The sequence below is a fragment of the Anser brachyrhynchus genome (assembly GCF_964034855.1).
Source record: "Anser brachyrhynchus genome assembly, chromosome: Z".
In the NCBI taxonomy this organism is placed as follows: Eukaryota; Metazoa; Chordata; class Aves; order Anseriformes; family Anatidae; genus Anser; species Anser brachyrhynchus.
The window spans coordinates 79,992,694-80,014,270 of record NC_137697.1 but is presented as its reverse complement, the minus strand read 5'-3'; the positions used below and the strand labels follow the sequence as shown (position 1 = coordinate 80,014,270).

At 43.3% G+C, this 21,577-nt stretch overlaps 1 protein-coding gene across 2 annotated transcripts; it reads right to left on the bottom strand.

Moving 5' to 3' along the window:
- On the bottom strand, positions 1–11,426 carry LOC308186085 (fatty acyl-CoA reductase 1-like). 2 transcript variants are annotated; one of them, XM_080575003.1, is made up of 6 exons: positions 10,048–11,426; positions 8,276–8,449; positions 5,566–5,747; positions 4,346–4,523; positions 3,266–3,310; positions 2,513–2,659 (listed from the first exon to the last, which is right to left on the bottom strand). In XM_080575003.1, exons 1-6 carry the CDS (start codon positions 10,108–10,110, stop codon positions 2,642–2,644), a joined length of 660 nt encoding a protein of 219 aa, XP_080431129.1. In that variant the 5' UTR covers positions 10,111–11,426; the 3' UTR covers positions 2,513–2,641. The 2 variants fall into 2 exon arrangements, 1 of the variants encoding a protein (XP_080431129.1); XR_013943901.1 differs by lacking the exons at positions 2,513–2,659; positions 8,276–8,449; positions 10,048–11,426 and adding exons at positions 1–422; positions 2,412–2,479 and having other exon boundaries at positions 3,057–4,523; positions 5,566–6,927.
- Between the last annotated feature and the right edge of the window lie 10,151 nt (positions 11,427–21,577).

Sequence of the window (21,577 nt, the reverse complement as noted above, 5' to 3'; positions counted from 1 at the left end):
CTCCCTTCCACTTTCAGTTTATAATAGCAACAACAATCTTAATGCCAACCGCTTCCCCGAGTTTACTGACTGACTAGGATTCTGACCCGAGACACATCGTGGACAACGTTGGTGAGTCAGACATTAATCTCTTAGAAATGCAGTCAATGGATTGTTATTGCTTATAGTTAGTAAATCTAAATAGTACCCTTGTCGTGTCGTCTTCATCTCCACCACCTTATCAAAATATTTTTAGCCCTGTCCTTCTTACCATGGCTTATGACCTGTCAATCTGAGCAAAACATCGTGAAAAAATGCAGGCGATATATGGGAGGCTGTGGTCCGACAGTGATGCAGAAGGGGGTTTGAACAAAGACTCATGCTACGGTGCCTTACTGCACTGCTTAACGGATTTGTTGTGTAGTTCAAATATAGGTGCTTTGCTGTAGGACAAAAATAAGGATCAACATATTTTAATTATTTATCATTCAAGAATGAACATAATTTGCTAGATCTTGTATTCTGTTTACCTTGATTACTCAACCCCCCAAACAAAATATCCAACAAAAAACATCCTCATTTTCGCTAGAAAGTTTAAACTCGCTTCAAATTCAATGACCTATTCTCAGAGAAAAAAGTAGAAAAGGTGAGTTTTAGTCACACAGCATTCAGGGGAAGAAGAAATCAATATACATCACAGTGGAAGCATAGCTTTGTTGTTTAAATCTAAGAGGAACAGAAGAGACAGAGCTAGTCACCATTACCTTGGGCTTCTTCCAGTAATCCTGAGGTAGATATCCTACAGGAATGCTGGGGCCTTATGGCTTACAGCAATCCAGTAATGATATAAAAGGTGATCGGAAGTTAGATTAACACTGGGCCGTCTGAAGGCCTGTTCAAGAGGATTCCTCTTGAAAGCAGAAATTACATGGTACTCTGAGAAAGAAAAGCTGCGTAACAGCTTTGATATGTAAAGTTCAATGGTTTTCAAAGTACATTGCAGCGTACAATATTTACTTTAGTATGCTATTTAAGTAACCATCCTAGCTCTTCTAATAACCACAAAAACTAAAACAGCTATAAGCTTTAAACCTAAGATACTGTTAAACTGGTTCTTATTATATCAAAGTTTTTTAAACCTTTATTTTCAGAATATTTTACTTCTCTTTCTGGTCCTCTTCCCTACCGTCAGTTGATTTTGAGAATTCAGAGCAATTTCAGTTTACGTAGAATGTAAAACTATTTAAATATCCATCTGTATTTCATAAAGAAGGCTATTCTAATCTTTAAAATGAAGAACACTTTAAAAAAAGTAGGCTGAGGACTTTGCAAGCATCTGAAGTGCATTTCAAATTACCCATATTCAAGCTTTTTTAAAAAACATTGTTAGCATTGGACTCCAGGTCAAACTCTCGTTGACAACTGAAAATTCTTCACATGGCAGACATGTACATCTTAAAAAACTATATCAGAATTCACTTTTTCTTTGTAGTCATCTCTTGTAACTTCATTCCATTGCTTACAGGAAGCCTTTAAATACCTCAATTAGAATCGTAATATAAATGAAGCCAGCAACTTTCCAACTTCAGCTGAAATGATAAGGCTTATAAATATAGATACATAAAACAGCAAAAGCAAGTAAAAAGGGTGAAGAAAGTAGTCAAGAGATATAATATGGATTTAAGTATTTAAGATAAAGAAGAAAACTAACAATCTTTACTGAGAAATTATTTCTAAAAAAATGTAGAGCTAATTAACAGCTTTACCATACCAGCCAGCTTGCGTTGCTATTTATTACAGAGCTCTTAAGCCTATTACAGAGCTCTTAAGATGCGGGTTACATTTTAGTCGGGATATCTAAGATGAAAAGAAGTGGCCATACTTAGAGATTACTTTTCCCTCAACGGGAATAGAGGAAGTCTCATGTAACCATCTGAAGACTAAGAGCCACCTCAATCGACAATTAACTGAAGCTAGACACGACAAAAAAGCTTCAAGTGCAAAACTTGTCGTACACCCTCCATTATGCAGCTGTATAAAGTAATCCCAATGTTGAGCTCTTTACTCATATATTTACAGGAAGGTTGGCATTAAACCCAACATTAGTACTGCTCCTCTCGGCAATGCTTTTCTCTGCACACTACCCACGCTCTACAGATTAAGCCGTTGAAGCATCAAGCAGAAAAATCAGTTCTGCCATACTTTAAGAAAATTGAATTAAAAAAACAGGAACAAAATGGAAGCGATAACTCTACAAGGAGAGAAAATCAACGGAAGAGAACAAAAAAACATGAAGCACTGCAAAATTGAGTTATGGCTGTTATACTAATTTCAAGTATAAAAATAAAATTTGACCTGCAGACTATAGCCTGTGCTTTTATTACTGATCTTATTTTTCTATTAAAGCTCATAAAAAAAGAAATATGACATACCAACTTCACTCCAGTGGAAAGCGTTGGTACCACGTGTTGTACAGTTTTATACCATGATATTTCTTGGTCTGGAGGGGAAAAAGACCAAAGAGCACATCAGAAGACAAAAAAACACACAAAACACATCAAAAGCCATATCTAAAGTTCTCTTTGCCCTCACCATCATTTACATAAAGCAAAAGTTGTCAGCCTCACGTTAGGTTTTTTGCTTCCTGAATCCTTCCAGTATTTTAATCCATCTTTAACATCTGTATATATGATAGTTTATAATTATAACTATGTATATATATAAAACTGTGTGTATATATACATACATAAATGACAAAAAAACGCATATATTTTTCCCCAGAGAAGGCTTTGCCTACATTATTCTAAGTCATACTGATTGCACTGAGGCCCAGGAAAAAAAAATCAGGTATAGCTTATACAATAGTATCATAGGTGATGTCTTCCTCCTCATCGTCAAATGTTGGCCATTATCCTAAGTTACACTCTGCTGGACTAAAGCTGTTAAAACCTTAGAACCCTTTTGTCCTAGATGAATAGCAGGACACCGATTAGAAGTTCAACAGAAGACTGATTTATCAAAATGCACAGTACCATCACTTCAAAGTACTCAGTGCTTTCAATTGTCACCTGCTGTACCTATTAACTCCAGAATACTAGGCTGCAGACAGTGTCATACTGACAACAACCTCTACCGGAACAAGACCTTCTACTGCACCATTGGTAGCTCTCATTGTTCAAAGAATTCCTTTTCCTGCCTTAAAAGAGAAAAAAGACAAGACCCACCAGTAAAACACAAGAAGCTTTGCTGTCTCCAAAAGGAAGAAACATTTTTTTTCATTACTTACAGCAATGAAGAGGCCACTAGGTCCACTGAAGTTATCAATCCATCCCTATCACAAGCAGGTAGGAAGGAAAGGTTTTCGTGTAGTGAAGTCAACAGTTTAAAGTGAAAATTTGACAAGTTAACCCAGGAGAGCAATACTAATTTCCATGGGTCTAAATGAAGTTCTTCCATAGTAACTTGTTATATCATCAGATTTTGCTACAACTCAGACATGAGATCCACCTGTAGTTTCACTGGCCCCTCCAAATGAGTAGCTAGCTTGCTTATTTCTTAGTTAATAAACCGCAAACTATTTCCTACATAAATACATCATGTTGAAAATATTTCACTAGCTTATATCAACTCAGTTTAACAGTCAATAGCAAAACTGCTTATCTGTCTTTTGTGTTGTTTTTTTTTTTTTTTTTTGAATTTTCAGATAGACATTTTCACTCAACTTCAATGCCAGTGTTTAAACATTATATACTTAATTAAAATTTATATACTTACTGTCTGACATATATGCATATTGTACCTACTCAAAAAGGCATGTGATGTTGATGTATTTTTAAGTGCTTAAGAAATATTCAGCGTTGAACTGGAAAAGCCGTTCCAGCGCTATCTCTCATACTGGAAGAAGCATATAGCATATATACTATACATCAATGTAACAGAGTTCATAAAGCTTCTGCCATCTCCTGCCTTGGCTAAAACAAGTGGAGTCCAAACATTTTTACGTCCTGCAGACCCCAGTTTCATTAATGATACTATTCAGCTATTGACACACCAAAGCACCTCGAAGAGGGAAAATAGATGAAATTACCTTTCTTACTTCACGATTCTGTATAACTATTTTGTGTGTAAAACAATATCTCCCATTGTGACAGATGTGTATTGTTCTATGCTTAGAAGTAATTTATCCCCTAAGCTTCCCACATACGAATGCTGTATTTGATATCTTTTGTATGAGAGTTGTTATTCAGAAGCAGTCAAGCCACAGCTTTAAGTTTAAAAGATTTTCCTCTATGAAGGTCACTACATACACAAGCTGTCAGTACGTGCTACAGTTTACAGGCGTGAGTCATGTGAAAACTCAACTTACAGGAAAAGGCTCCTTCCAGCTAGCACCAACAACAGATGGCCTTATAACGGCTATGTTTATTTTTGCAGCTTCTTGCTGTACTACATATTCGGCTAAGGCTTTTGAGTAAGTGTAAGTGTTAGGCCTATCGCCAATCAGTTTAGGCGTAAGATCGTTCACCAGGCCATCATCCATCCACCTACAAAAACAAAATAAGAGGCAAGTGTAAGTTACCGCGTACTATTCTACTGGGGAAGCGAAGAAAAAAGGATAACTAGATAAATGAAAAATAATTCTGCAAGTAAAATTAAAATACAATCTTTTCTTCAAAATACCACCCAGGAAAACAAACACGGAAGTATTATCATTACCTCAGTTCATTTTTAATGCTACTGCTGTTATACCTACAATAAGTAGTAAAATGTCTTCCTTACCTTGATAATTATGAAACTAAAAATGATTACCTTACAAAAGGTAAGATTTTCTATGACATGGAGGAAGGGATAGACTGATTTAGAGATATGATTATTATTATTAATTACATTGTATATGACTCATCTCATACTTGTCCCATTTCACTTAGGGCTTGACAGCTACTAAATAAGACTACTAGATAAGACCTCAGGACAGCAAATGTACACAGGCAATACAGAACAAGTAACTTTCCCCTAGTAATATCCAATTTAAGAGTAAAAATCTATAGAACACGGGTATTCAGAAAGCACCAACATTAAAGACCTAACAGAACTGCTTGTACATTTTTGTTTCTGAGCAGTTAAAAGTATTTCAGTATATCAGACCGATCTTGCAATGGCCTTAGGTGGAAGTAGTGAAGGTTGCTGCTAAAGGTGAGCTGCTGTCTTAGTTCTCTCTGTCCTTCACAGTACCAGCACCAGTACATCTGGAACAGTGCAGCTTTCTTCTGTTTGTTTTTAATAGCTCCTGATCTAGCTCCTCATACAGCCGAAGAGCCACCAGTCTCAGCATACAGGAGGCTTCAGGAATGGCCTGGAGCATCTCCCTCTTTCAGCACTGTTCCACACCTAGCTCAGCTTAAAAGCGACCATGAAACCTTAGCCTATTTCCCTTACAGGAAAGGGTAGCATCAGCCATGTATTAGACTAACAGAACACCATCAGCCAGTTTCTTCATCTTTGTTTCTTAATCATTGGTTGGTACTTCATTACTAGGAAGGCACGTGGTTACAGATTACTGAAGTAACTGGAGAAAATAACACATACTCAAGAGAATCCATCAGTTTCTTGGGATCAACAGGAGGTGGATAAACAATTTCCTCAATGTGTTTTCGATTGCAATATGCATACGCGGTCGAAACACGTATGAATACTTCTAGATTCGTCATTCGGTGTGCCAATGAGAGGAGCTGTTTCGCGGAAAGCACATTTAACTGAACAGCATCTCTGTTGATTAAACAGAAACTTGATTAGTAGAAAGCAAAACGAAAACAGCAAGCAAAAAGAAATAACCAGTCAATCCCCTAATTCTTTCCTAAATGCTTCAGTGGTGGCTGTTTATAGAGTAATTCTAACATTCTGGACCCCTACCTCCACCCCCCAAAAACACTATGGACATTAGTATCCTAACCTTCTACTCAGAACAACATGACACATTCCATCTAGAAATTTCTCTCTGTCTTCAAGATAATTTTCCTAAGTTTCCCCTTGTTCTTACTGGCATCCTCGTGCTCTGTTACTAAACAGGCAAAGTCAGCGTACCTTCGATCTGCTCAAGCTAAATTCTAATCCAGTAAGTTTTTCCTAAAATGTGATGGAACAACTGCAACAGGACACCTAGCTGCCAAATGATATAAATGCCAGTCAATTTTAACAGCAGCTTTGAGCTTCCTAGGTCAAGACCTCAGAATGAAGGTTTAGGGGGGGCTAGTAAGTTGGAAGTGATTATCATCTTCATGTAAGATAGCACAAGACTCAATAGTGCAACAGGATTACAGGAAGGAAGAAAAAGTGAAAGGAGGAAAAAATAAATAAATCAAGATCCACACTTTCATCCCTCCAACCTGACTGCTTCTCATTAAAACAGAGTCCTTAAGTACACTGTAGGAGGCAAGGTATATCTCTACATTTTGCACTGTATCAGAACACAGCTTATGGCCCAACTGCTACGATGATTTTTATGTATTTCAGATCTTCTCTCCAGCCTCTAAAAACTTATTACAAGCACTAGCCTTGTTTACAATGTACAAATCAACTAAGCTGTAAGAATACTGCTAAAAAAAACTTCATCAAAATCTTTGCATTGGTGTTACAGTTTAAGGCTTCTTTATCGCACATTATTACTAAAACATTAGGTGGGCAATGGACAGGGAACCCCCGTCCCAAGGCAATTAAGTCTAGAAAGTGTTACCTCGGAAAAAGTTACTTTATCTAAAATAACGGTTTTTAAGTCTTCAGTGCTTCTTTCAAAGGGGTCAAAGGAAAGAGGTTCATAATCATAGCTGTAAGCATTGTTTTAAGATATAGAAACACACAGCCAATACAAATCAGGAAGGGTTCCAAAATAAGCCAAAGTATTTTGCTTTCTTGGCTTTATTCCTACCACTGACCCTGAGCTAAATACTTTGAACTTTACATCATGCTCCGGCCTCAAATCCTTCCTAAGATAACTAGAAGAAACTAATTTTCTATTTTGCTAAGCAATGCACTAGGCCCTCCAGGAAAGTGTAAACTGCCAGAAGCTTGCTGTATCAAGACCTTTCCACCAGTTTTTCCAATCACATTGAAGTTCCTCTAGACTTTTCACAGGTTGGCAGTTCCCTAGCATTGAAGGTCCATGAAATAGCGATAAATATGGGCTACCTTATGTCATTTCAGTATACAGTACAGCACTCTCAGAGAAGTAGTGCCAACATTTTAACAACTCAAAATATTTCTCAACTCAGATTTTCTTTACCTAAGAGTTGCTTTACATTCATAAAAATTGGAGTTATTTTTCACAGTCATTTCTCCAAATTGTTTATTTATTCCAGTGTTTCAACACTGAATCAGGTCATTTTTTCTAGAAAGCAAATATCTTTTCTTGCTTTTGGGAATCCTTTTTTTATTATTATTATTTCCTTAATAAACTCTGTACAAGATGGAAGTTATTCGAGTTTTAAGCTTTGTCCCTCCACACCTAATTCTCCCTACACCCTCCAATGCAAACTTGCATTCTTCTTACTGGAGGACTTTCTGAAGGCTGGGCAACATTTAATTCGCTGTTGGTTCATCAAGTAAAGAAAGCAAGCACTAGAGCTTCCGCCCCATCCCAGTTTTGGGGAAAAGTTATCCTCTGAAAAGATACACTTGCTTTCTAACAAGGGGAGCTAAAGGAATAGTTTGTGTTCTCTTCCACAAAAAAAGCTCCGATATGAGTAGTGAGCACAGTACATACTGCTTCAGATTATTTATACCCTCTTCAGCCATCCCAGAAATCAGAGCAACACGTGATGTTAGGAAGACTTGGAAAAGCAGTATGTTCTCAAGTCTCTCTCAACAGCTTCCCTTCAAAAAGGCCTTTGAAATTCAGGTACCAGAATTCAGTAAAAACACCAAGGGGCCTATAACACAGTACAAAAGTCATGTTTTGCTTCTAAGCACCAAAAATGGATGTCTTTTTGCCTAAAGCTTGAAAAAGATGTGATTTCTTTCATGTCAAATCGTGTATTCTAACTGCTGGCAAAGCAGGTTTACATAACATATCTTCTGTCTGTCTATGAAAAGCAAATGAACACCCAATAGCGAGTTTTAGGTAGGGAGAAAAGGTTAACACCCAAGGGGGAATCATTAAATTGACCAGACACCCAAAAAACAAATGAGATTAGTAGTCAGACAGCCTGAATATTTGCAAGATTTTGCAGACACCTGATTCACCCCTTCCCTCTGAATACCATCAGCTTACCAAACTAGAGAATACAGTATTTTAAACTCCCCTTAGCATTTCATTGAATCTGTCTGTAGCAGCACAATGAAATATGATATTAATACAGTCTATAAGTTTTGGTTGGATTGGGCTACTACGGTCCAGTTCAGGCTGTGTAAGTTCACTTGGAATTACTATTATTTTTTCTTTGAAGTCAGGCTGCTCCTCTCTCAACCTGTCAAAGAGCTGTCAAAAAAAAAAAAAAAACAGGACTAAAACTTCAAACTAATGGCCAGTGAAGATAAAAGACACGTTTTATAAGTGAAGATAAAACACATTTTCTGCCCATATATAACTATATTGCCTTATTTCTCAAAATCAGTAGTGTTAAGATAGTGTTTTAGGAGTCCTACAACACGTTACTGACTTACCATGAACATATTCAGTGATGAAGTTGTTTGTATACTTTTTAACCCAAGTGGTGAAAACAGAAGTATTGCATGCGTTGCACAGAAAGCAGTGAGATTTCGATGTATACTTCTAAAAAGGAGGAAGAAAACAAAGGAAAAGGCTACAAGCGGGACACAAGCAGCAAGAGAGGAACTGGGTGGACGGACAGCCAGCGGGGCAGAGGGACAGAAGAACCACCCAGGGGCAGGGAGCAGGACAGGTGTGATCGACAGGGTTGGACAGAGAGCCCAACAGAGACACAACTGCGACAGCCAGGATGACCAAGAGTAATAATAGCAATTTTACTCTTACTGACATCAGAGAGTGTTGGTTTGGGATGAAATCAGAGTTTTAGTTTTTGGATCAGAGATGACTCTGTTGAACAGTCTCTGCCTTTCCAGTATGCGAAAGGAAAAGCCACGAGGATAAGCACAGACATATGAAGCTATTATTACCAACAGAGATGCTGGAAGTAGGCTTCTCAGTATCACTTTTGGTACTCGTGGAATAATTGCCTGAAGTAACTAGGCAAATTAAACTAATATTCACATTTTAAAGAAAATGTACAGCATTGAAGAAGCTTTCAGGGTGGAGGGTAGCTGCGCTACCTAAGCGTTACCTAGGCCTCTAACTTTACATGCTATCGCACTAGGGGAACTCGGTGTGCTAACTCTAAGGAACAGTACAGAGCGTAGAGCGGAGTGGAGACATCACGGATAGGCCCTGTGACGAGACAGGGACCCGATGCTCTTGTGCACACTGAGACCGATAAGCTGCACGTTTGCTACCCTGAGCCAACGACCTGTCATGGTTTTGACAAAACGCTGTACTCTAGTGAACTTTTGCTCATTATATCATCATTATAATATCAAAACACACCTCCACCCCAAAAGCTCCATGCCTCCAAGGTGCGACCACCCCTCACTGAGCACGCGCTCTGAATTTCTCCTTTAAACAAAAGCAAGAACACTTTCTACCAATCATAACCAAGATATGCCTGACTAGAGTCACTCAAGCTCCACCTAAAAGGACAGAAAATAGTCATAGAATATCCTGAGTTGGAAGGGACCCACAAGGATCGTCAAGTCCAACTCCTGGAACCACACAGGTCAACCCAAAAATTCAGACCATGTCACTAAGCGCACGGTCCAAACGCTTCTTGAACTCCAACAGGCTTGGTGCAGTGACTACCGCCCTGGGGAGACTGTTCCAGTGCACGACAACCCTCTCAGTGAAGAACCTCTTCCTGATGTCTAGCCTGAACTTCTCCTGCCGCAGCTTGACACCATTCCTGCGGGTCCTATCACTGGTCACTAAAGAGAACAGATCAGTGGACAACGTAAATTGGCTTAAGTGAAAGGGGATGTTAGGGAAGATACCATCACGAAGGATACCTTTCTGACTTCCGGGATCAGTCGACGGGCTGAGCCTCTTTTCCCCCCGCGTTGGGATGTCATGGGGTAAGATTTGAACGCTTGGTTGTACCAGGTGTCTCCATGGAAACTCAGAAATCTCTAGAGCCTTTGTGCCTTTTAACGCATTAATAGCCAGGATGAGTGCCTGTGTATTTCATGTGTGCTCGCTTGCTTTTGCAGACAGTGAATTTATCTCCGGCAATCCAAAGAACCTGTGTCCCTGTTGCTGTAAGAAATTGCCCTTCATTGCACTGTTCCTAGCCGTGATAGTTCTCATTGAATGTGACTAGATCGAGGACGTGCTACGTTATTGGTGAATCCGTGACCGTCAGAGTTCAATAACCTGAATCCGACCAGACCCGTAACAGTTAGTCATCTACGCCCCTTAACAGGACAGTATTTCATAGGGAAAAACATAAAGCCTAAGATTTCTCATCCCTGAGGCCTTGGGAGGCAGGCAGAGAAGGAATCCGAGACTCTTAGTGTCTCCTGAGAATCGCAGCTTACAGTTACTCCATGTCTTCTGGTCTCACAGGATGAGGCAGAGGTATCCTTCTCCATCTCGCTGGAAAGAGCTTTTCTCCTCTCTGTGACAAAGGAAAAAAAATGTTATGATCGTGGGAGTCATTATACAAAGCCACGCTCGGTGAATTCACTATTACAGTTAAGATCGTTTTTAATCAAAAACACTTTGGCAGCAATGTTACCACTGCAAACATAGCGCTGCAAAAAAAATCAACTCAAGAGAAAGAAAAGGGCGAGCTAAAAGGACAAATAACGTGACCAAAGGCATCTGCAAGTGTTAGCGTTCATAAAGACACATAATCCACAAAGTGATTATATGAAGGTGCTTCTATTAGGCGCCGGAAGCTAGGGGCATGCCTGCCCAAATCTAACTTCGTCTGATTTGTTCTCTTAGTTCTCTTTTATCTCCTAAAATATTACATATGCATTAAGTTTCACAACACATCTATGCATATTCATCTCCTAGCTCCGCCTAGCCCTGCTTTGTATGCTAATTATCTTATCAGTTCTTCTGCGCTTGCGTAGTACTCTCTTGTGGTCGTTGGGATGAAGTAAGATGTCTTCATCAGAGTTGAACTTTTTAACCTTTTCTTCTTACGCATGTTCTCTGAGCCCTCGGTCTCAGTCCAAACCGCAAGGTTGGTTTGATCCAGATCCCGGGGTCCGAGAGGCCCCAGTTATCTAGGTGTCTTGCAAATCGGGCATTCTTTTAGTCCTCCTCCTTACTCCTCATCATGAATCGGTGCATTCTCTCATGCTATCCTTCCACATATATTTTGTATCTTCCAAGCACAGCCCCGGAACAGCACATCGCAAATGTAACACATATTAAGCAATATTGTATATTTCATCTTCCATTACCAACATTTCCCTCCTTTGAAAGTATTTCACTCCTTCGAGGAGGGCAAATGCTTTCACTAACTAACTAAAATGTTTTATGCTCAGCACCCACCAATAACATAATCAAGAAAAATTACAAAAATTAGGAATCAAGAAAATTACAAAGATTAGGATTGTCACAACATTTCATAAGTCTACCACTTCTGCTTTATGTTACATTCGCTCTTCTGGTTGGGTTCACTTGATGTGGAACCGATCTTGTCTATTCGGTCTGCATTCCATTTTGCCTCCTGGGTTCCTCAGATTCTCTCTCTGAAATCCGAAGCTGTTATACGCCGGTGGAGGGTATTGCGGATGTAGTTCCATATGCCGAGCAATGGTTTGCATCACTGTCTGGTTCCAGGTTGTCTTCCTTAGAATCAGACTTTTCAGTATTATAAATGTTAACCAAATTAGTACCCCTACAATCACCAGTATAATTACCGTCTCCAGTAAGAATTTAACCCAATTACTAATATTCCATCCGCTAAAAATTTTATCCAACCAGCTTGTTTTCATATCTTTCTCTTCCTGTTCTGCATCTTGTTCCACTCGAGCCAGTTGTTCTATGTCATGTTCTACATCAATTGTCACATTTGGAATGTGGATGCAGCAATGATCAATACGATCTTTTAGAAATCCGCATACTCCATGTTCCTTTAACAACAGTGTATCTAATGCCAATCAATTTTGTAGCACCATTTTAGTTGTAGCTTGTAGTTAGATATTAACGTCTCTAAAGCCTTCTTTTGTGGCTCTCCCAAGCCTACTCGCTTGTCCTGTGTCCTGGTTCCAGTTAGGACAGAGTTAATTTTTCCTCATAGTAGCTGGTAGGGTTCTATGTTTTGGATTAGGATGAGAAGAGCGCTGATAACATGCTGATGTTTTAATTGTTGCAGAGCAGTGTTTACACCAGGCCAAGGACTTTTCAGCTTCTCGCTCTGTCCTGCTAGCGAGCAGGCTAGGGGTGTCTTTATCTCAACTCACAGGCTTCACTTTCCCATTTCTCTCCCCCATCCCAGAGAGGGAGGGGGGAGGGTGAGCGAACGGCTGTGTGGTGTTTAGCTGCCAGCCGGGTTAAACCACAACATCCTGTAAGTTTATAAATCATTTCCCTATTTCGATAAGTAGCTACCTGTGCAAATAGAGGTTCTAATGCCCAACTGAATTTTACTCCATCTGAGGGTCCATGCCATATATCTTCATCTGCCCCTTCTCCTAAACTTCTTTTTGCTCTTCTAATTTGTAGGGTTTCCAACTTTCCCTTAAAAGGAGACTTTTTCCATATTGGACACAGTGTGGGGAGGGAGTCCTAGAGTTATTTCTTTTACTTCCCCATCTATCGGCGGGTGTGTAGTCCAAGTTCCATCACTGGCTGCCCATACAAATTGTCCTGGACTTTGTATGGTACTATAGCTACAATCCACTGCGATTTGACTTGCCTGGCTATTTCTTTCCGAATTGTACTTAATTCCTCAGCAAGCACATCCTGCCCTAAGAGCTATCAATACCAGGGGTAAGTGCTTGATATCCTCGTTATTACTGTCACAAGTATATTTCTTCTCACAGGTCCACCAAGCTACCTTTGTTGACTCTTGTCTACCACTACTGTCAACCCGGCTTACTATGTAAAGCTGATCAGTTCCATTCTGCTTTCCCCGCCATTTAATACACCGTGATGTATTCCCTGCATACTGGAATTTCTCCAATAAACTTACTGTCCAAGCACTATCCCACCCTTCCATTCCTTTTGGCTCATTTTTCTCTTGGCATTCCCAAGTAATCTTTTCTCTAGGTCCTTCTACTATACATAGTTCATCATAATGACACCGTCCCACATTCTTAAATCTGCCTATCGTTACAAATTGGTAGTTCTTCTTTTCACATTCAGACCTTGATGCTGGGGGGCTCAGTTTCCTATAGTATTGCGTAACATTTATCCTCTCTAAAATTTTCACTTCTTTACATTGAACTGTTTTATTTCCTTTTACTTGGGGCAGTGGGGAGGTTGTTATACCCCACTCAAGCGGATCCCCTGCTGCTTTTGGAATGGGCATACGAGCAGTAATTCTATCAGTTCCTTTCATTATGGCAAAATCTTTAATCAATCCTACCAGTAAATTCTCTGATGGTTGCCTGTGTGGGATCTGTATCACTTGTGTCCATGGTACCTGGTCCTCCCTTTTTCTTCAAGATCCTTTTTGGTGGGCTACCAATATCCCTTTATCCAATTTCGGATATACCAATATTTCTCTTATCCCATAATCTGTGCTATTTTCATGTGTCACTATGCACCAGTAGTTTCCTTCGTTGACATTAGTAACACTAAACAGGATTAGGGTGGTAGCTCCTCTCAGTTGTTGGCCCAGTTCTAGGGTTTTACTCACGTATGCCTTCCCCTTCCATCCAGCCTTCAATCCTGTATTGTCCCCGGTTGTGTTTACGTATATTTCCTGGCTCTGTCTGGAGTCATTTATTTTCTCCCAGACCACCTGTAGAGAGCTAATTGTTATTGGTTTATCGTCGTGCATTCCACATTCCAAAGTAACATTTTCTCCTCTAAATATTTCCTCTTTCTTATATTTTTCTGGTATTTCTAGGAACCCAATTACAAGGTACTTACACAAAACAATCACTGTTATCGTTACTGTTGTTAAGAACCCCGACATTGTATGGTTATACGTGCCTCATCTGTAGTTTTGTATCTCCGATTGCTCACACCGACCAAAGTTCGGGAACCTTTTTCACCCGAGTATAATGAATCCAAGCATCCACCCCTTCTACCTTTACAGCTGTAAAAGTAGTCAATAATACTTGATAAGGTCCGGACCACTGTTCTTTCAGGGGTTCTTTGTTCCAGTTTTTAATGTACACTCGGTCACCTGGCTGAATATCGTGGACAGGATTTTCCAGTGACAACAGTCGGTTCCACACCAGAACACTTCGAAGTTGAGCTAAAGTTTTGCCAAGAGACAATACATAATTATAAACATCCTGGTTCCCTGTTATGTGCATATTAGGATTTGGTTCTGGGGATTCATAAGGCTTTCCATACATAATCTTGTATGGGCTTACTGACATTCCACTCCTTGGCTTTATCCTTACTCTCAATAAGGCTATAGGCAAAGCTTGTGGCCACTGTATTTTGGCTTCCTGGCAGATTTTAAGATACAAAATATATGTGGAAGGATAGCATGAGAGAATGCACCGATTCATGATGAGGAGTAAGGAGGAGGACTAAAAGAATGCCCGATTTGCAAGACACCTAGATAACTGGGGCATCTCGGGCTCCGGGATCTGGATCAAACCAACCTTGCGGTTTGGACTGAGACCAAGGGCTCAGAGAACATGCGTAAGAAGAAAAGGTTAAAACGTTCAACTCTGATGAAGACATCTTACTTCATCCCAACGACCACAAGAGAGTACTACGCAAGTGCAGAAAGACTGATAAGATAATTAGCATACGAAGCGGGGCTAGGTGGAGCTAGGAGATGAATATGCACAGATGTGTTGTGAAATTTAATGCATATGTAATATTTTAGGAGATAAAAGAGAACTGAGTGAACAAATGGGACGAAGTTAGATTTGGGCAGGCATGCCCCTAGCTTCCGGCGCCTAATAAAGCACCTTCATATAATCCCTTTGTCGCAGGCAGGGCTTCCCGGAGCAGCGCTGATGTGCGAGCCACAAAAAACAAACAAGCAAACAAAAAAAAACGCCACTCACAGCTTTATGCATTTACACAACTTAGGGCAGAGGTTGCCCCTGTGTTGCCCCCTTTTTTTTTTTTTGTATTAAGAAGGTCCGGGTGTGCTTGGTCCTCTCTCATTGCATATCGCAAGAGGAACACAAACACCTCCTCCAGAGGCTGGCATTGCTCAAAAAAAGAGCACCCCATTAATAGCACTGTTTTTCCGCTGGAAATCAGTCTCGGTTATGCACAAGAACAACCGAGCTCCCGTTGTAAGGAATGGTCCAGCAATTCGTGCCACTAAGGGATTTGAAGGGTTAACATTGAGGCCTGGGTTTAGGTGAGAAGAGAACAAAGGGATTTCTTCAGAGAAAAACTGCTGACTCTGCACGGACGTGCAGTAACTTCTGACAGCCGGCCAAGAGACCACTAGATAAGGAGGAAGAATATGAGCCTCCCCGTCCGAGTGGCCCCCGATGGACTAACAGAGACTGATAAGCAGGCGCACCTGGGAGGACTTCGGATTTGGGAAACCAATTATAATAACCCTGCCTCTTCTAGAAGTAGTAATGAATATGTATTAGCCTAAGAGTATAAAAATTAGCCGCCTTACGTAACGGGTGTGCGTCCTGGTGGAGCAGAGACTCCTGGTGCACCCAGCGCTGTTTGCTTGCCTCTATTCGTTTAATAAATTGTAAACTTTGACTGTAATCCTATTTGGGACTCAGTCATTTATAACACCGTCTCATCACAGAGCTTAGCCATGGCGCCTCTGCTCCGCTCTACACTCCGTACTGCTGTTCCTCTTAGAGTCAGCACGCCAGGTTCCCCCAGTGTGATCAACATCTAAGGCTGGAGGCCTCGGGATCTTTTATGCAGAGCAGCTACACTCCACCCTGGAAGCTTCTTCAGCACCGTACCTTTTCTTTAAAATGGGAATATCAGTTTAATTTTCAGGTCACCTGAGGCAATTATTCCCCACGGCAGGGACTAGGAATGCTAAGTAGAGGAGAAAATGAGTGTTGTGGGCCTCAAGCGTGCGCAAAGAGCGTAAGGAGGGCTCCTGAGAGGACGGAGGAACAAAGGGAAAGCTGCTTACCTCTGACAAGTCGTCCTCGATCTTCGTGCCACGGACGTTTGTCTCGCAAGCTCGGCGCACGAGTTAGGGGTCCCCGTACATTTGAAGGCTTCTTACCTCTGAGAAGTTCCCCCCGGGCTTTCTTCCGCCAGACGATGGCTTTCCTGGGGACTTGCTGCCCCGCACGGAGAGATCCCTGCCCAAGCAGCTCACGGCCTGCGACGCCACGCGCGTGCAGCCATTCTCAGGAAGAGGCACGCGCGGCTTTACAGCCTGAATGGGAAATGGCAAGCGTTTCCTCGGGGCAGGTTTTCCACCATCATCTGCCTCCGCAGGAAAGGGAAAAGTCGCTCCTGTCGGCTGCTCCTCCTAACATTCCTAACATCCCCCCACCTCCCCGATCCCACCTTCCCCTGCTGATTTTGGTCCTCTCGGGTCGCTGCTCGGTACCCTCTCTGCAGCTATCCCTATTGTGGGAATGGCAGACAACCCCGCAGGTCGTCCGTACCCAACAGCCTGAAGGATCCGGTTACCCGGAAAGTTTTGACAAGAGATTACAGAAAAAGAGTCGCACCTCTGCGCAACGTATCCCCCTTTCCAGAGAGACGCGAAGACGTCACAGGCGACCTCCCTGCAACTTTTTCAAATTCGGCAACGGTTTGCGGTGGGTATTATGAAAAATAACATTAGAAAGAGAAGACCGGTTCCTGACAAGTTCCCGAAGTCAGGAGAACTTGCCCAATCAACCCCAAACCATTCGCTAGAGTAACTTGTTAGTCCGTTTCCTTTTGAAAGCCAAACGAGGAGGCGCGCGTTCTACTCTTTCCCATCCGTGTTCTCGTTCCAGCTTAACCCGGCAGGCAGCCAGAGCGAATGGCTGAGTGGTGCTTTTCTCCCCACCGTGGGAGACTCGGGAAGAAAAAGTAGTCAAAGCTCGTGGGGTCGGATAAAGACGGTTTAATAGGACAAAGAAGGCAGGGAAATCATAACAACGATGAGGAGGGAACGTTGCAAAGCAAGCGATGCGTGATGCTATTGCTCACCACCTGCTGACTGACGCCCAGCCCTCCCCGAGCAGCGGTCCCCCCCCACCCCCCGCCATCCTGTTCTCCACCGTTCCACGGGACAGGTTAAGAAAGGGGCCAGGCAGCAGGACACTCAGCGCAGCTCCCGCTCTGGGTGCTGCCGGGACGATTTCATGGTTCAGGCGCATCTTGCTCGCTCTCTCCCCCGGCTTCCTCCTCGGTAAGGATCCGGAGGCTGAGCTGTCACCCCCCGGGAGAGCACACCAAGAAGAAAGGAGAAGGAAAGCTTTTGCTTCCCTGGCCACAGCGTGTTAGAACCCCAGCAGGCAGCTGAGCACCACACAGCTGTTCTCTTACTCCGTCCTTGCACCGGGAGTAGGGAGAGAGCTGGAGGGTCCAAAGGGAGAAAAGTCATGCATTGAGGGAGTGCCCAAAGAGAGTGGGCTGGCTTCTCCTGCGATGTCAGCCATTGCTGCGATGAGCACTGAGCCAGGGCCAGGGAAGGCGCTGCAGCTGACATGCGGGACAATGGAGGGATCAGAAGCAGCCAGCGTGGGTTTCTGAAGGGCTGGTCCTAGGTCTTTGTGCCTAAAAGCAGGACTCCGCAGAACCACCAGCAGGGGACAGGTATCAACCCATGGGCTACGGGGTCCTCAGGATTCATCCCCGAGTACTTTCTAATTCTGACCCCGAGTCTCTCATATGATTTCTGTGTTGTGGGTTGTTACTGTTTCAGTTGGATAAGCGGATATTTCTGCTCTATCAGAATTACTCGTGGTCTGGGGGGGTGTTACTTCTTTCCTATTCTTGCATAGCTGCCTGGCAAATCATTTCCCTCCTAAACATTCCTCTCCAGTGAATAACGTACTCAAGATTGACATTTCCCTCTCAGGAATACAAATTAGGCCTTAGAAGTGGATTTGACTGTTCTGCTAGGCCCTCACTTAAAGGCTTCATTTCCTTCTGAAAACTCCTAACCTGTCTGCTGGTAAGGGGGGAGTGGCACCGGCCCCGGGTCGGCCCTGCACGGCCCCGAGGCCCCACCGGGACCTCCCCCCCGGCTCTGCTCCTGCCGTTCCTCGCTCCCTGGTGCGACTTCTCCAGGGACAGCGTCAATTGCAGTCCCTGTCTCCCCTCCTGGAGCAGCTGCCGCTGCCTCCGGTGCAATATTAGGATGATAGGGAGCATAACTTGATTCCTCCTCTGGAAAAGGAACCTCATTGTTTACATATAAATTTCAAGCCTGAATTTTAATCAGACCCGTATTTTGGCCAAAATACCGAAGCTCCTTTTATTAGCTTTTTAGGCCAGACAATTACACAATATTTAACCATTTTTTAATTATATTTTTTAAACTTTTTTCCCTAGTTTTTGGGTTGTTTTTCCAAATCCTTATCATTCTCTCCAAAGGGCTATCTTTAGGCACAGTCCCGGGGTCTCCAACCCCATCCTGCTGACTCTTGGAACCCTTAGTCCCCAGCTCTTCCTGACGTGCTGCTGTGGCCTTTACCACCCACAGGGTACCACACGCCTTCACCTAGGATTAGGACAGGTGGGGTGTACTGCCGAGCACCTCACTTCACTGTGCTCGGGGTACCATACACCTAAGGGCCCAAACCCCCGAGACTCTCTTTCGCTCTTCTCTCTTTCGCTTCATCCCTCTCCAGCCGAGGGGACCTCGTTCGTCCCCTCGCGGGACTACAGAACCTCGCGGATCGGGACTCCACACTCGCCTCGCACTAAAAGTGCGTCTCATTCACACTCCACACAAGAGTCTCCCCGAGCCCAGCTCGAGGCAAGGCACGGTAAAGTTGCCCTTACCGCGGTCCGTGCACGGCTTCCCGGTCCGGGTTATCAGCAGTAATGCCTGTGCCTGTTCCCGATCTGGGCTGGACTATGTCTGGGCTGTGTCTGTGTATGTCAGTGCTGGCCTCCCTTCTCCCCAGAGCTTCGCAGAGCCTGTCTTCAGATTAACGGTCTCGGTCCTTTGCCGGCCGTACCGAGACAACCCACCACCCCCGACGGGACCGCTGAAGTCAGCAGGGTGCCCCTTCCTCTCTGTGGTGGCAAGAAAGCTTTGGCAGGCGACAAGATCCCAGACGAGCCCCCAGATTGTGAGAAAAATCTCAAATAGTTTTCTTCAGACAGGATCTTCTGCGAAGCTATTTTATTTGTGATTGCAATGGCGGGCATCCTGTCAGTTAGGAGCACATTTTAGTAAACAAATCATAACCTTTTATTCCCAATTACCCGACGCCTGATCACCTCCCCTGTTTCCTCATTGGCTGAGTACTACAGGTTCACAAGCTACTCGACGCTCCTCTATACCATATATGTACAAGTTTTCTTTTTTTCAACCCTTTAATTTCTCCTTTCTTATGTTTCGAGAACTTGTGATCTTTGTTTTACTGTTCTCACACCGCTCATCCTATTTTTCTCAAGCTTCTGCCTTATTTTGGAAGAGTGAGGCCTTCTACTGTCCACTTATCTACTTAGCATTTCTCCTTATTATGACTACACAGCTACCTTTGAATACAGAAAATTAGTTCTCTACTGCAAAAATACAACATAGTTTCTTACACGTTTGGAGAGAGAGAAAGTGCTGACTGCCTTGTGGAATGGGGATGTGAAAGGTTTGACAAAGGAGGCTGAGGGCTTCCAAAAGATTTCCATTGTGAACACTGTTTCCTGGGAGCCATAGCTGGGGTGGGTGTTGGACGTAGGGTCATGGTTAGGGTTAGAGTAAGAGTTAGGTTTGGAGAGAGAGAAAGTGCAGACTCCCTTTATTAGTGGGGTTTTGAAAGGGCTTCTAAAGACAGTTGAGAGCTAACAGAAGTTTTCCTGTGTGAGCACTGTTTCATGGGAGGCCTACAGTGGGGTGGGTGTTGGAATTGGGTGCTCTCCAGGGTTAGACTTAGAGGCAGGGGTAGGGTTTGGAGAAAAATAAAGCTCATACTACTCTTGTGAGTTTGGAGAAAGCTAAAGCACAGACTACCCTTATGCATGGGGCTGTGAAAGGGCTGAAAATGAAGTTGAGGTCTACTAAAAGACTTCCCTTGTGAGCAGTTTTTCATGTAAGCCTTAGGTGGGGTTGGAACAATACCCGGGTGTTGACTAGGATTAGGTTTAATGTTAAGGTCAGGGTTTCTGGTATGGTTAGGGTTATGGTTTGGGGAGAGAGAAAGCTCGGGCTCCCTTTGTAAGTGAGGCTGTGAAATGGCAGCTAAAGGAATTTGTGGACTATGAAAAGCCTTCTGTTGGGAACACTGTTAACTGCCATTCAGCAGTCACTCGCCCGAGGCGATGGGCTCCGGGGCAGATGTATTCTGCAGTGGAGTGGAGATCACAGCGTGCAGCCCTCAAAGCAGCTGAGGGAGCCACCAGAAGCCAGCAGCCCTCACGAGGGGGCTTTGCTGCAGCCAGGAGTGCCCCCATCTGTCATAAAAATGCAGCCCCTGAGAGGGGGGTGGAGGGGAGGGAAGGCTGAGCTGCCCGGGCACCAGCCCAGCAGTCAGAACAGCAGTGGGCTTTCTGTGCAAAGGGGAGGGTGGGACCGGCCTCTGTGCTCACAGAGCAGCCTCGCCTGTGCCCCCCCCCCCCCCGGTCTTGACGCCAATGCTGGCATAGTGACAGCAGCGCTCTGCCTGCCCTGCAGATCAGTGCCAGCCCCTGGCAGCTTCTCATGATTATTTTCAGTAACACAGCTATGCTAGTAAGATGCCTGTTAAGCAGTGTGTTTTGTTAGATTGCGATAAACTGCATGGATACAACTGCTGTGCCAAAGAAGTGTGTCTTTTTTTAACAAGTGCTTTTTTTTGATGGCCTAGCTAAGAAAGTAACTTAACTGTAGGCGAAAGAGAAGTCGTTGTTCACAGCTGGTAGTTGCCTCCACAGATGACTATTTTAAAATACTGTTATAAATGACTGAGTCCCAAATAGGATTGCAATCAAAGTTTACCATTTATTAAACGAATAGAGGCAAGCAAACAGCGCTGGGTGTGCCGGGAGTCTCTGCTCCACCAGGACGCGCACCTGTTACGTAAGGCGGCTGGTTTTGATGCTCCCAGGCTAATACATATTCATTACTGCTTCTAGAAGAGGCAGGGTTATTGTAATTGCTTTCTGGAATCCAAAACCCCCCCAGGGGCGCCTGCGTATCAGTCTCTGGTGGTCTCTCGGGGGTCGCTCGGGCTGAAGGCTGGTGGTCTTCCTCCCAGCCTTTTGGCCTTCAGTCGTCCGTCAGCTCCCCCTTCCTCCTTATTTCGCAGCCTCTGGGCTGGATTTCAGAAACTCTCGCAACATCTCGTGCAG

What these genes read in the sequence shown, in the direction of transcription:
- LOC308186085 (XM_080575003.1), bottom strand. Translation starts at nt 10,110, where the DNA reads ATGACATCCCAACGCGGGGGGAAAAGAGGCTCAGCCCGTCGACTGATC. An exon ending in ACAGATTCAATGAAATGCTA is followed by an intron (nt 5,748 to 8,275) that starts AGGGGAGTTTAA and finishes TGTTTAATCAAC; the next exon opens with AGAGATGCTGTTCAGTTAAA. An exon ending in AAACTGATGGATTCTCTTGA is followed by an intron (nt 4,524 to 5,565) that starts GTATGTGTTATT and finishes TTGTTTTTGTAG; the next exon opens with GTGGATGGATGATGGCCTGG.